Source organism: Pseudorasbora parva, chromosome 22 (genome assembly GCF_024679245.1).
Source record: "Pseudorasbora parva isolate DD20220531a chromosome 22, ASM2467924v1, whole genome shotgun sequence".
In the NCBI taxonomy this organism is placed as follows: domain Eukaryota; kingdom Metazoa; phylum Chordata; class Actinopteri; order Cypriniformes; family Gobionidae; genus Pseudorasbora; species Pseudorasbora parva.
Window position 1 is genome coordinate 2,270,972 of NC_090193.1, and position 14,421 is coordinate 2,285,392.

Below are 14,421 nucleotides of genomic sequence, written 5' to 3' on the forward strand. Positions count from 1 at the left end.
ATCAAGTTAGTTAAGTTATTATGTAAAGTTGTTATTAAGTTAGTTAAGTTAAGTTAGTTAAGTTAAGTTATTAAGTCATTAAGTTATCAAGTTAGTTAAGTTATCAAGTTAGTTAAGTTATTATGTAAAGTTGTTATTAAGTTAGTTAAGTTAAGTTAGTTAAGTTAAGTTATTAAGTCATTAAGTTATCAAGTTAGTTAAGTTATTATGTTAAGTTGTTATTAAGTTGTTATTAAGTTGTTATTAAGTTAGTTAAGTTATTAAGTTATTAAGTTAGTTAAGTTATTAAGTTACGTTGTTAAGTTGTTATTAACTTATTATTAAGTTAATGAAGTTAAGTTATTAAGTTAAGTTGTTATTAAGTTATTTAAGTTATTTTAATAATAATAATAATAATACATCTTATTTATAATGCACGTTATATTTAACAAAATCTCAAAGTTCTACAGAATTAAAAACAATAAATAAATAAGTAACTGAAATAAAATAAATAAAACTGAAAAATAAAGAAGTAACAAGTCAATTAAATGCTCTGCTAAAAAGGTGGGTTTTAAAACCACGCTTAAAAGCATATACAGTCTGTGTTAAGTTGTTGTCAAGTTGTTATTAAGTAAAGTTGTTAAGTTATTATTAAGTTAAGTTAGTTAAGTTAACTTAACTAACTTTAGGTTATAAGTTAAAGCAACCTATTATTTCTGTTTACTAATAAGAAATTGTAGTATTTTCGCAGTAAAATATCCAAAAACCACTACCGCAGTGTTATATATTTTGTTCAGCTGAGTTCTTACAATATCCCAAATGTTTCCAGTTATTTGTTAATTGTGAGTAAATTGCTATTTTAACCAATAAACCGGGACATCTGAGGGAGTGGCCTGTCAACTGTGTCATATCTGCGTTACCCTCGGTTTCTGCAGAAGCGCTTTACTCTTAGATTCACAATATAATCACAGACTAGCTGTAAATGTTGAAGTGACCTTACGTCCCCATGAGGGCTCTATAGTGCAGGCGAATCTTACCACACGGTCTCCATGAACCAGGGGTACAGGGTCTTGTAGTCATTCCTGAAGTCAATCCAGCGGCCCATTCGTCTCACGGATGTCTGGGGAGTCAAAATCATATCAAAAACAAATCATATACACTGCAAAAAATGCTTTTCTTACTTAGTATTTTTGTCTTGTTTTAGAAACATTTATTAGACAAGTACAAATTATCGCCTTGTTTTGGGAAAAAATAACTCTTTAAGAGAGTTTTTGCTTAAAATAAATGAGGTAAGCAAAATGATCTTAATTTTTACTTACCCCATTGGCAGATTATTTTGCTTATTTTAAGCAAAAACTCTCTTAATTTTGAGTTATTTTTCCCCAAAACAAGACAATTACTTTTGCTTGTTAAAATTATCTGTTAGATATTTAGACTAGAAACAAGACAAAAATACTAAGTAAGAAAAGCATTTTTTGCAGTGTAGTCGCAATGATGAAGGAATAGAGTCCTTAGAAATATCAATATCCTGTCAGAGGCAGCTCTTGCGTACAAAATAACTAATGACAGTTGTCCATATTCCTAGTTTCCTGAAGTTGTTATACATGGTTAGCATCTCCAAACAAATGTGTCACGTTTGACATCATGACAACTGATTAAAAGACACTCGAGAACTGTTTTTAGAAACCGTAGTAACTTTGTTGCACATATGTTGTTCAATTTACGTCTGTTCAACAATATAGAACTGTCATTAATAAGGGCATGCAGGTGGTGGAGTAATACCGACGCTAATTAATCGGATTCCAGATCAAAGTGACGTTAGATAATTACAGCTCACTTGCATTGTAAGAAAGGTGTTTATTGCCAGAAAGCTGCTGAAGACTACAGAAACGATGTTTCGTTCAGCGCTCTTCAGAAAAACCCCAGAATATGACAGAGCTCGTGTTTTAAAGCTAAACACACTAGAATGAATAATTCACGGATGAAATTAGCCTGGCTTTCTTTACATGAGAGCCACTTTACATTGATTGTATGAATGCAATCGCTTACTGGATCATTGCACTGAAACTTTCCTGGAGTTTAGCAGCTTAAACAGGGTTTCTGCAAGATTTATGAAGGTAAATTAAGACATTAAGACCAATTTAAGACAATTTAAGGAATAAATCGATGTCTAAGCACACAATGAGTTGTATTAGTGACACTTCAAATTCAAACAGATCTCCAAAAGTTTTTTAGGCCCCACTTTATATTAGGTGGCCTTAAGTACTATGTACTTACATCAAAAAATAATTACAGTGTACTTACTGTGTTCAAATTGAATTGCAAAGCACTTTTGCTGATATTAAGGTGGATACGGGTAGAGTTAGGGACAGGTGTGGTAGTATGGGTAAGTTTAAGGATATGGTTAGGTGTAAGGGAAGTGACAACTGTGTAATTACAAATGTAACTACAGAAATTAATTCCAGACGTAATTACATGCAGGTATTGTTTTAAATGTAAGTACAGTGTAAAAACATGTATGTACACTACAAGTTCATTGTATCAAATGATTACAATGTTAGTACATAGCAGTTAAGGCCACCTAATATGAAGTGGGTCCATTTTTTTATTAATTTTACAAAAAAATAATAAGATAAAAGTAGATAAAAATGTTTTTATAATTAAAATAAGAACAAATATCTACCAATGTGTTCATAAAAATCAAATTAAATCAAATGCAAGTAATTTTTATACCTTATGACAGATACTTGTTCTTGTTTTAAACTCATTTAATTTCTCAGAAAACAACATTGAAGTCTAAGCAACTTCCACTGACGCTTCATAAAGGGATGGTAAAACTGATCCATACGGATCAAGCGGATTATTCCAGATGTTCTGAAGAGACTCGATGGCTTTATATTAGGAAGGAAAGTCTTTGAGGTTTGAACGACATTAGGGCGAGTAAATGATCACAGGATTGTCATTTTTGGGTGAACTGTCCCTTTAAGTGCTCTGATCTACTTTTGATTTATTCATCCAAACTTTGACTAATTCTATTACATTCTGCATTATACAGTAAATTGCATTTTACGAATGGATTCTTCAATTACGTCCATATTTTCTGCATCACAGAAATCATAAGGCCCTAATTTAATGCCATGTTATTGAGTCTCTTTCGCACTGATAAGAAAATAAAACAGGTTAAGTCGCCGGCGACTTTGCTGACCTCAGAGTGTTATTCGTATTACTAGAATATTAGTACCAATAAAGCACATATTAATGCCTTACTCTGCATCCCTTAATCCTACCCAATACCTAAACTTAATAACTACCTTACTAACTATTAAAAAGCAGTCATTAGGAGTTTCCAGAGGAGTTAATAGTTAGTGACTATTGAGAATTGGACCCTAATCTAAAGTGTGTTTAATAAGAGAGAATAATTATGTGTTGTAATTGATGACAATTGTTATTGAACCTGAAACGCTTAATTGCATTAAATGAATGTTATACAGACACTGCTTTAAACGTCTGTTGAGTCAAAGGTCAAGATTCTCACATACAGACACACACACACACACGCTCGTACCTCCCACTCATTAGCATATCTCATGACGATGTTCCTGCACTGCTTGTTGTACTCCGCTATCCCCATCTTCGCCACATCCTCAGGTCCTTTGATACCCAGTGTTTTATCAATCTCATATTCCTGAAAAACATCAACGGAGAGAAATTAAAGGCAGAAAACACACCACATCCGCCCATCATGTCATTTGTCATCAATCAGTGCTTCTGTTCCAATCATCAGCACGTGTGCTTTTATGCCACACAAACACTGACATTTGAAGATGGTTTTGTGAATTGTGCTGCGTAAAAGTCCTCATGGTGATGTTATAAGCTGTCTTGTGAAGCATCAGTGAGTATTAGATCAATCTGATTGGCTGTGATTTTAGATTGATTTGGTTGTGTGCAGTGCGCTTGCAGAGACTCCGCCCACACACTCTTCTGATTGGCTGCGATTTTAGATTGATTTGGTGGCGTGCAGTGTGCTTGCAGACTCCGCCCACACACTCTTCTGATTGGCTGTGATTTTAGATTGATTTGGTGGCGTGCAGTGTGCTTGCAGACTCCGCCCACACACTCTTCTGATTGGCTGTGATTTTAGATTGATTTGGTTGTGTGTGTGCAGTGCGCATGCAGAGAAACTCCGCCCACCCACTCTTCTGATTGGCTGGGATTTTAGATTGATTTGGTTGTGTGTGTGCAGTGCGCATGCAGACTCCGCCCACACACTCTTCTGATTGGCTGCGATTTTAGATTGATTTGGTGGCGTGCAGTGTGCTTGGAGACTCCGGCCACACACTCTTCTGATTGGCTGTGATTTTAGATGGATTTGGTTGTGTGTGCAGTGCACATGCAGAGACTCCGCCCACAAACTCTTCTAATTGGCTGTGATTTTAGATTGATTTGGGTTGCGTGCAGTGTGCTTGCAGACTCCGCTCACACACTCTTCTAATTGGCTGTGATTTTAGATTGATTAGGTTGTGAGAGCAAAAAAGTTGGGACTGTACAAATAGTAAATAAAAAAGGAATGCTAAAAAATTTACAAATATCAAACTCATTTTATTAACAATAGGACATAGATAACATATCAAATAGTGAAAGGGAGACATTTTCAAATGTCATGCCAAATGTTGGCTCATTTTGGATTTCATGAGAGCTACACATTCCAAAAAAGTTGGCTCCGCCGTTACCGGCTAAACTCTTCAGGTCAAAAAAGATGCCATATCTAAACATGATCCAGAAGCGCAGGCAGTTTCTCTGGGCCAAGGCTCATTTAAAATGCAATGCGGCAAAGCCGAAAACTGTTCTGTGGTCAGACTAATCAAAATTTGAAGTTCTTTTTTGGAAAACTGGGACGCCATGTCAACCCGGACTGAAGAGGACAAGGACAACCCAAGTTGTTCTCAGCGCTCAGTTCAGAAGCTGCATCTCTGATGGTCTGGGGTTCATGAGTGTGTGTGGCATGGGCAGCTTACACATCTGGAAAGGCTCCATCAATGCTGAAAGGTGTATCCAAGTTCTAGAGCAACATATGCTCCATCCAGACGGCGTCTCTTTCAGGGAAGACCTTGCATTTTACAACATGACAATGCAAGACCACATACTGCATCAATTACAACATCATGGCTGCGTAGAAGAAGGATCCGGCACTGAAATGGCCAGCCTGCAGTCCAGATCTTTCACCCATAGAAAACATTTGGCGCATCATAAAGAGGAAGATGCGATAAAGAAGACCTAAGACAGTTGAGCAACTAGAAGCCTGTGTTAGACAAGAATGCGACAACATTCCTATTCCTAAACTTGAGCAGCTCGTCTCCTCAGTCCCCAGACGCTTGCAGACTGATATAAAAAAGAAGAGGGGATGAGGGGCCTTGTCACAACTTTGAGATGTGTTGATGCCATGAAATTCAAAATTAACTTATTTTTTGCTTAAAATATAATTTTCTCAGTTTAAACATTTGATATGTCATCTATGTTTTATTCTGAATAAAATATTGAAACTTCCTCATCATTGCATTCTGCTTTTATTCACAATTTATACAGTGTCACAACCTTTTTGGAATTGGGTTTGTACGTTTATTATGTAACCGATTTTAAAAAAGTCATGAACAGTCTTAAAAAAATGATGTCTAACTTGTAAGACTAGTATTAGCGGTTTATGCAACTGATGTAGACAGACACATTTCTTATCGCTGGAATCTGATTGTCTCACTCGAAACTCCTGACTGTGTGGATTCCTATTGAAATGTCTGGATAACACTAAACAACAGTAAATAGGAAAACGCTCTTTAAAGTGTGTGAATGCAATCACTCTCCGGCAGATCTTTACAAACAATGTACAGCTACAAATGCATATTAAACATGCAATTACTTTTTGGGCATAGAAAAAGTTAAATGAAAAATATCAATACATTCTTCTAACTAGGGATGCACCGATATGAACATTTGATGAGACCTGTTATTACCAGGCAAGATTCTAGTCATGGTACTTGTTTAATAGCATGACTGGAATACATAAAGCACCCTGGTATTACATTACTGTACATTTATCAGTTTCTTTCATTCAAGTTCAGAAGTTCACAGCACAGTTGACCGCATTATAAGAGTTTGAGATGGGTATGATGGACTGAAACGAGCTGGTGTGATGGTGAGTTATTCTCACCACAGGCAGGCCGTGACAGTCCCAGCCGAAGCGCCGGTCCACATGGAAGCCGTTCTGATGGGCAAACCTGGTCACGATGTCCTTGATGGTTCCAGCCAGGATGTGGCCATAGTGAGGCAGACCGGTGGCAAAGGGCGGCCCATCATAGAAGGTGTACCTGAAAAACAAATAATGAGGAGGGAACATCAGGAAACTAACATGGCAAGAAATATAGCAAGATATTGTGCTATTCCTGGTTGTGGAAGAACACAGTCGCTGCATAAGCTTACTTCTGATCCTAATATTAGGAATGAGTGGTTGTGAACCTCATGTGGGGAAGACATGTTCACTTTATTATACTGCGGAATCGTTTGTAAACAAATCTCCGGGCGATGCTGGATTTAGATTCGACAGGAATGGTGCAACACACTAAGTAGTAAAACATGTGTTTTTATATGTAATAGTACTGCATTGTTATACAACCCCAAATCAGAAAAAGTTGGGACAGTTTGGAAAACGCAAATAAAAAAAGAAAGTAGTGATTTCTAAATTTACTTTGACTTGTATTTCATTGCAGACAATATGAACACAAAATATTTCATGTTTTGTCTGGTCAACTTCATGTCATTTGTAAATATGCATCCTTTCCTGTCATTCAGACCTGCAACACATTTCAAAAAAAGTTGGGACAGGAGCAATTTAGGGCTAGTAATGAGGTAAAAGGGTTAAATAATGATGTGATTTGAAACAGGTGATGTCAACAGGTGATTGAAATTATGATTTGGTACAAAAGCAGCGTCCAAGAAAGATCTAAAGATGGGCCGAGGATCGCCAGTTTGCCAACAAATACGTGTTCCTCAAAGAAAGATAGAAAGAGATTTGGATATTTCACATTCCACAGTGCATAACATAATTACAAGATTCAAGGAATCTGGAGGAATTTCAGTGCGTAAAGGACAAGGCCGCAAGCCTAAGCTGAACAACCGTGATCTCCGATCCCTCAGGCGGCACTGCATCAAGAATCGTCATTCATCTAGAAGCGATATCACCACATGGGCTCAGGACTACTTTGGCAAACCTTTGTCAAGTACCACAATACGTAGTTACATCCACAAATGCCAGTTAAAACTGTACTGTGCCAAAAGGAAGCCTTATGTTAACAGTGTCCAGAAGCGCCGTCGACTTCTCTGGGCTCGGAGGCATCTGGGATGGACCATCACACAGTGGAAATGTGTACTGTGGTCAGAGGAATCAGTATTTCAGGTATTTTTTAGGAGGAATGGACGCCGTGTGCTCCGTACCAAAGAAGAAAAGGATCATCCAGACTGTTGCCAGCAACAAGTCCAAAAGCCAGGGTCTGTCATGGTATGGGGTTGTGTCAGTGCCCTTGGCAAAGGTAACTTGCACTTCTGTGAAGGCACCATTAATGCTGAAAAGTACATAGAGATTTTGGAGCATTATATGCTGCCTTCAAGAAGATATCTTTTCCAGGGACGTCCATGCATATTTCAACAAGACAATGCAAAACCACATTCTGCACACATTACAAAGTCCTGGCTGCGGAGGAAGAGGGTACGGGTACTTGACTGGCCTGCCTGCAGTCCCGACCGGTCTCCAATAGAGAATGTGTGGGCCAGGGCTTGCAAAGCCCAGCAGGCCGATGAATCTCATTATAGTCCGTTCTTGATCTTTGTAGTTGTTTCTCGAGTGACTTCACATTTGAAGGGCGGCGCACATGTGTGCGCGAGTGGTTCCCGCTTATATCGACCGATCTAGCGGGCTATGTGTAATATAAAAATAATAGTCCAATCAATCGCAGTTGGGTGAGAAATAAATCATTGTGTTTTTTTGATTAAGACGTTTACGAGCCCTGTGATCGAGAAAATCATTCCGGTTGCCGCTTCCATCTCAATCTCAATCTCTCCCCTCCCTCAATGTGAATTGACAGGAGCTGAAGCTCATTAAATATGCAAATATTATCCAATCCTAGCCGTGGGCGTTTACTTCCAAGTCTCCAGGGACACGCCCATCAGAACCCAGTGTTCAGGAGAGAGCCTCAAAAATAGCCTATTACTGATTAGTGATAGGGGTTGCACCGACTAGTTAAATAATCGACTAGTCGACCTTAACGCTTTGTCATGACGCTTTAAGCTTGACGTCGACTGGTGGCTGGCCTATAGAGGGCGGAACAGGATAAACAATTCCTGACACGCAGGCTCTGTTTTGAACAGTTAAAAATGACAAATAAATGCATACTCCGTGAGCTCTCCACAAGACATGTTTGATTACCATCTGGATGCTCAAAATTGATCGGGAGAATGCACGCTTATTGTACACGTAAGTTAATCATCGCGCTAAACTGCGTGCTGCATTGCAACACACACACATAGCCTGATCACACGGTGATCGCGCGCGCCTCACAAAACCATTCAGTAGCGCAGAAATGTATTGTCAACACTGTTCTGTGATTTATCAATAAAATAGTTCAGAAAGTGAAACGTTCTAGCATATATTTCTCGATAACTTAAACCACAGCTTCACTATTAGTAGAGAGACGCTGCCAGGCAGAATTAATTCACACCCAATCCCTCACTAATGCATTCATATACATGTAATCTTTATTGTGCTACTTTATCTGTATCTTATTCAGAACGAGCAGAAATCTGTGAGAAATATAACAACCATAAGACAAAAGAACTGATACAGAAGCTGTCATGAAGGATTAATAACCTTATGGGCAGCGCTGTGTCATGTGCCATATCAGCTGTGCACAAGAAGACCCGTGTTCGCGTCTCAGCTCGAGGTTCAGGTTTATTTTTTTTAATTAATGACGTCATCAGCGACTAGTCGACGTCGACTCGACTTTAATCACATAAATGTCGACTTTAAAAAAATGGAAGTCGTTCAACGCCTAATTAGTGATGATGTTTTTTAATATAAAAACCACACGAACATCATTAGTTGACCTCAGACAACAGTATAAAAAAAATTCAAAAGCCAGTTCATGACACATTTAAAGCGGGCAGCGAACTGAACAAAAACATCAATAACAGCTTTAATTTGTCAATCCTGGCAAATAAGCGTGGTATAAGCGGGATAATCCACGGCTACCAGTGCATTACACTGTTTGAATGCACTAGCCGTAGATTACCCCTTACATATATAAACAGAGGCATGTATTATCAAAATCATTGTTCAAAACGCACCCTAAGGGGTCAGATGGGTCAGTGGCTCAGCTTTTCCTCCAAATGCAGGAAACAATATTACAAATGTTTATATTCTAATATCTTCTCTGTGAAGATGTAAATGGTGTGAAGCAGAAGTACATCGTTCAACTTAAAGGGATAGTTCACCCAAAAATGAAAATTCTGTCATCACTTTCTCACCCTCATGTTGTTCCAAACCTGTATGAGTTTCTTTGTTCTGCTGAACACAAAAGATGATATTTGGAGGAATGTTTGTAACAAAGCAGAGAGAACAACCATTCACTAGCATAGTATTTTTTAGCCTACATATTCATTATATCAGCCTATATATTCACTATATTAGCCTATATATTCACTATATTAGCCCATATATTCACTATATTAGCCTATATATTCACTATATTGGCCTATATATTCACTATATTAGCCTATATATTCACTATATTAGCCTATATATTCACTATATTAGCCTATATATTCACTATATTAGCCTATATATTCACTATATTAGCCTATATATTCACTATATTAACCTATATATTCACTATATTAGCCTATATATTCATTATATTAGCCTATATATTCACTATATTAACCTATATATTCACTATATTAGCCTATATATTCACTATATTAGCCTATATATTCACTATATTAGCCTATATATTCACTATATTAGCCCATATATTCATTATATCAGCCTATATATTCACTATATTAGCCTATATATTCACTATATTAGTCTATATATTCACTATATTAGCCCATACATTCATTATATCAGCCTATATATTCACTATATTAGCCTATATATTCACTATATTAGCCTATATATTCACTATATTAACCTATATATTCACTATATTAGCCTATATATTCATTATATTAGCCTATATATTCACTATATTAACCTATATATTCACTATATTAGCCTATATATTCACTATATTAGCCTATATATTCACTATATTAGCCTATATATTCACTATATTAGCCCATATATTCATTATATCAGCCTATATATTCACTATATTAGCCTATATATTCACTATATTAGTCTATATATTCACTATATTAGCCCATACATTCATTATATCAGCCTATATATTCACTATATTAGCCTATATATTCACTATATTAGCCTATATATTCACTATATTAGCCTATATATTCACTATATTAGTCTATATATTCACTATATTACCCTATATGTTCATTAAATTAGCCTATATATTCACTATATTAGCCTATATATTCACTATATTAGCCTATATATTCACTATATTAGTCTATATATTCACTATATTAGCCCATACATTCATTATATCAGCCTATATATTCACTATATCAGCCTATATATTCACTATATTAGCCTATATATTCACTATATTAGCCTATATATTCACTATATTAGCCTATATATTCACTATATTAGTCTATATATTCACTATATTACCCTATATGTTCATTAAATTAGCCTATATATTCACTATATTAGCCTATATATTCATAATATTAGCCTATATATTCACTATATTAGCCTATATATTCACTATATTAGTCTATATATTCACTATATTAGTCTATATATTCACTATATTAGTCTATATATTCACTATATTAGCCTATATATTCACTATATTAGTCTATATATTCACTATATTAGTCTATATATTCACTCTATTAGCCTATATATTCACTATATTAGCCTATATATTCACTATATTAGCCTATATATTCACTATATTAGCCTATATATTCATTATATTAGCCTATATATTCATTATATTAGCCTATATATTCACTATATTAGCCTATATATTCACTATATTAGCCTATATATTCATTATATTAGCCTATATATTCATTATATTAGCCTATATATTCACTATATTAGCCTATATATTTATTATATTAGCCTGAAGGCGGACTCACCTGGGCCGGTTTTTGGACTGCTTCAGACACTCCTGGAAACATTCCTTCTGCTCCCACATCTGCAGGATTCGCTCCTCCTCTGAGGGGAAGTGGATGGATTCTGGCACAGCTTCCACCATTCTGACTAGAGAACACAACAAACACGATCCATCAGTCACACACACTTCATCAGATTCATTCTGAGCTCCCTAGAAGCCAGTTTTAGATCAAACTTCTTTATTTCCAGCAAAACATTTAAAGTCACAATATTAAAATCACTTCTTGTATGTTGAATTATAAAGGATTTATCTGTGATTTCCTGTTCCTTTAGCTGCCCCAAGCTGGTTTAATATGATCTTTAGCTGTTCCAAACTGTTGTAAGCTGGTATTTAGCCGGCCCAATCTGGTTTAAAATGGTCCAGCTAGCTGGTCCAAGCTGGTTTGATATGGTCTTTAGCTGCCCCAAGGTGGATTAAGAGGGTCTTTTGCTGATCCAAGCTGGTTTAAGATGGTCTTTAACTGGCCCAAGCTATTCTTTAGCTACTCCAAGCTGGTTTAAGATGGTCTTTAGCTGGCCCAAGCTATTCTTTAGCTACTCTAAGCTGGTTTAAGATGGTCTTTAACTGGCCCAAGCTATTCTTTAGCTACTCTAAGCTGGTTTAAGATGGTCTTTAGCTGGCCCAAGCTATTCTTTAGCTACTCTAAGCTGGTTTAAGATGGTCTTTAACTGGCCCAAGCTATTCTTTAGCTACTCCAAGCTGGTTTAAGATGGTCTTTAGCTGGCCCAAGCTATTCTTTAGCTACTCCAAGCTGGTTTAAGATGGTCTTTAGCTGGCCCAAGCTATTCTTTAGCTACTCCAAGCTGGTTTAAGATGGTCTTTAACTGGCCCAAGCTATTCTTTAGCTACTCCAAGCTGGTTTTGGCTCGCCCAAGCTGGTTTAAGATGCTCTTTGTCTCCAAGCTGTTGTAAACTGGTTTTTAGCTGGCCCAAATTGGTTTAAAATGTTTAACAGCTGGCCCAAGCTGGTTTAAAATGGTCTTTAGCTGGCATAAACTGGTCTTTAGCTGCTCCAGGCTGGTAAAAACTGGTTTAAGATGGTCTTTAGCTACCCCAAAGAGGATTATGATGGTCTTTAGCTGATCTAGGTTGGTTTAAGAAGGTCTTTATCTGATCCAAGCTGGTTTAAGATGGTCTTTAGCTGGCCCAAGCTATTCTTTAGCTACTCTAAAATGGTTTAAGCTGGGCCAAAATAATACCAAATAATAATCAGCTCGAACCCGCTGATACGTCAGCTTTGTGAAATGGCATGTGTCTCATGACAATGACAGGTGTGTCCAATAGTTATCATGATCTACTGTGTAAAATATTGACAATACAAGAATAAGGGGGAAACGTAATCTAAAATAAACCAAAGATTATAAATTAGGCTACATGTTACTTAACTAAAACAATGGCCACATGACACATGTAATTTAAAATATAACCTATTTTTTAAGAATGAAGATTTTAAAAACAATAGGTAACACAGAAGTCATGTTTTGAGCTGGTCTAGCTGGTAATGGTTTCTTAATTTCAGTTTCATATTTCTGACCTGCTATCTGCATAACAAAAATAAAAACACAATAATTAATATAAACAGATAGGTCCATAAACACTTAAATAACTAAACCTACAGCATTGTTGTAACATCAAGACTGCTTCTCTGTTAAAAACAAAAGTGTTTTTTATTAACGGATACAAAGCACTTTAAGGAGATGATGATGAAGTTGCTTCAAGTGTAAACAAATACAGCAGCTCGTGCGCGCGCTCGTCTCTACAGTCACAGTTCGCCGGAGTTATGATCGCGTTTCTTTATATATGTGATCCATAAACACAGGACAGTGAGTTTATGTTAGTTCTGAATGAAGATGAAGTGTCAGATGAGACTTACATGTGGTCCCTCAGCCGGTGAGCAGAAACAGCGGAAATGATGCAACTGAGCGAAAGCCTGAGCGGTGTTACAGTATAATCGGTTCCTGAGATCTTTAGTTCCACCCGCTGGGGACGAATACATGAATATTCAAGAGTTCCCCTGTTGTGGGCGTGACCACCAATGAATTTTAATAGTTACTTTGGGCTACTTAGTTATTATGTGTATTGCAGTATCGACAACAATGACTGAAATAAATCTACACAAATGTATCATATGTGGTCCAAATAAAATGCATGTAAATAAATCTTGATATTTGATAAGGAATTTAAAAAATACATTTAAATACAATTTTCTCTAAAGCTTCAGGATTAACACTCAATATTAAAAAATGTGACCTACTTCCCATTCACTCATCAACAGATTCAGTCATATCTTCAATTGAGGTTAAATCTGAAGTGAAATATCTTGGAATAGTCTTATCCAAAAATGCTATCAGTAGGGAAGATCTTAATTTTTTCAACTGATTAACAGAAATGAAAAATCCTTAAGTTGCTGGCTCACAAGAGACCTCACTATCTTTGGTAGAGTTACCTTATCTAAAACAGAAGGTATTTCCAAAGTAATATATCCATGTCACTCCCTGTATGTTTCTTCTGGTAATATTAAGAACACCAACTCAATTATTTTCCAATTCTTGAGGAAAAATAAAACCCATTATATTAGCTTGTTAAAGAGTATGATATGGATGGTATCAAAGCCTTGGACTTTGAATCAATGAGGGGGACATTTAAGATTAAAACATCTATCACACCCAGATTCAATGTGGTTTCACATTCATCTATTTAAGAAAGTATAGGAGGGCTTGATTTTTATTTAATTTTTTGCAATGTGATTTCGAGGTGACCAAAATTCCTGTTAAATTATCAAAATTCCATAAACAAATACTTCAATACTTGAAAATGATCTTCATTCATTTTTTTCTGGGTTAAAAACAACCCAAGTTGGGTTGAAAATGGGAATGGGTCCATTCACTGGGTTCAAACAACCCAATTTCTGGGTTTGTCCATTTTCAACCCAACTTGGGTTGTTTTTAACCCGGCCATTTTTAGAGTGGGATGTGATGCTCTTCTTGTTTGAAGATTTTGTGCATGTGTGAACTCATGACACTATTGATAAAGCACAACTTCACACACCTCCGAACTTCCCACACACCACTGAAATTTACTG

At 36.4% G+C, this 14,421-nt stretch overlaps 1 protein-coding gene across 1 annotated transcript in view; it reads right to left on the minus strand.

The window, feature by feature from the left end:
- iars1 (isoleucyl-tRNA synthetase 1) overlaps positions 1-13,331 on the minus strand; it is a 134,514-nt gene extending 121,183 nt beyond the window's left edge. The window contains exons 1-5 of the mRNA XM_067431363.1: positions 13,213-13,331; positions 11,302-11,425; positions 6,182-6,338; positions 3,545-3,664; positions 1,017-1,099 (exon numbers count right to left, since the gene is read on the minus strand). Of these exons, the coding sequence (XP_067287464.1) occupies positions 1,017-1,099; positions 3,545-3,664; positions 6,182-6,338; positions 11,302-11,420 (479 nt within the window). The 5' untranslated portion in view covers positions 11,421-11,425; positions 13,213-13,331. The remainder of the gene's footprint in view (positions 1-1,016; positions 1,100-3,544; positions 3,665-6,181; positions 6,339-11,301; positions 11,426-13,212) is intronic.
- Between the last annotated feature and the right edge of the window lie 1,090 nt (positions 13,332-14,421).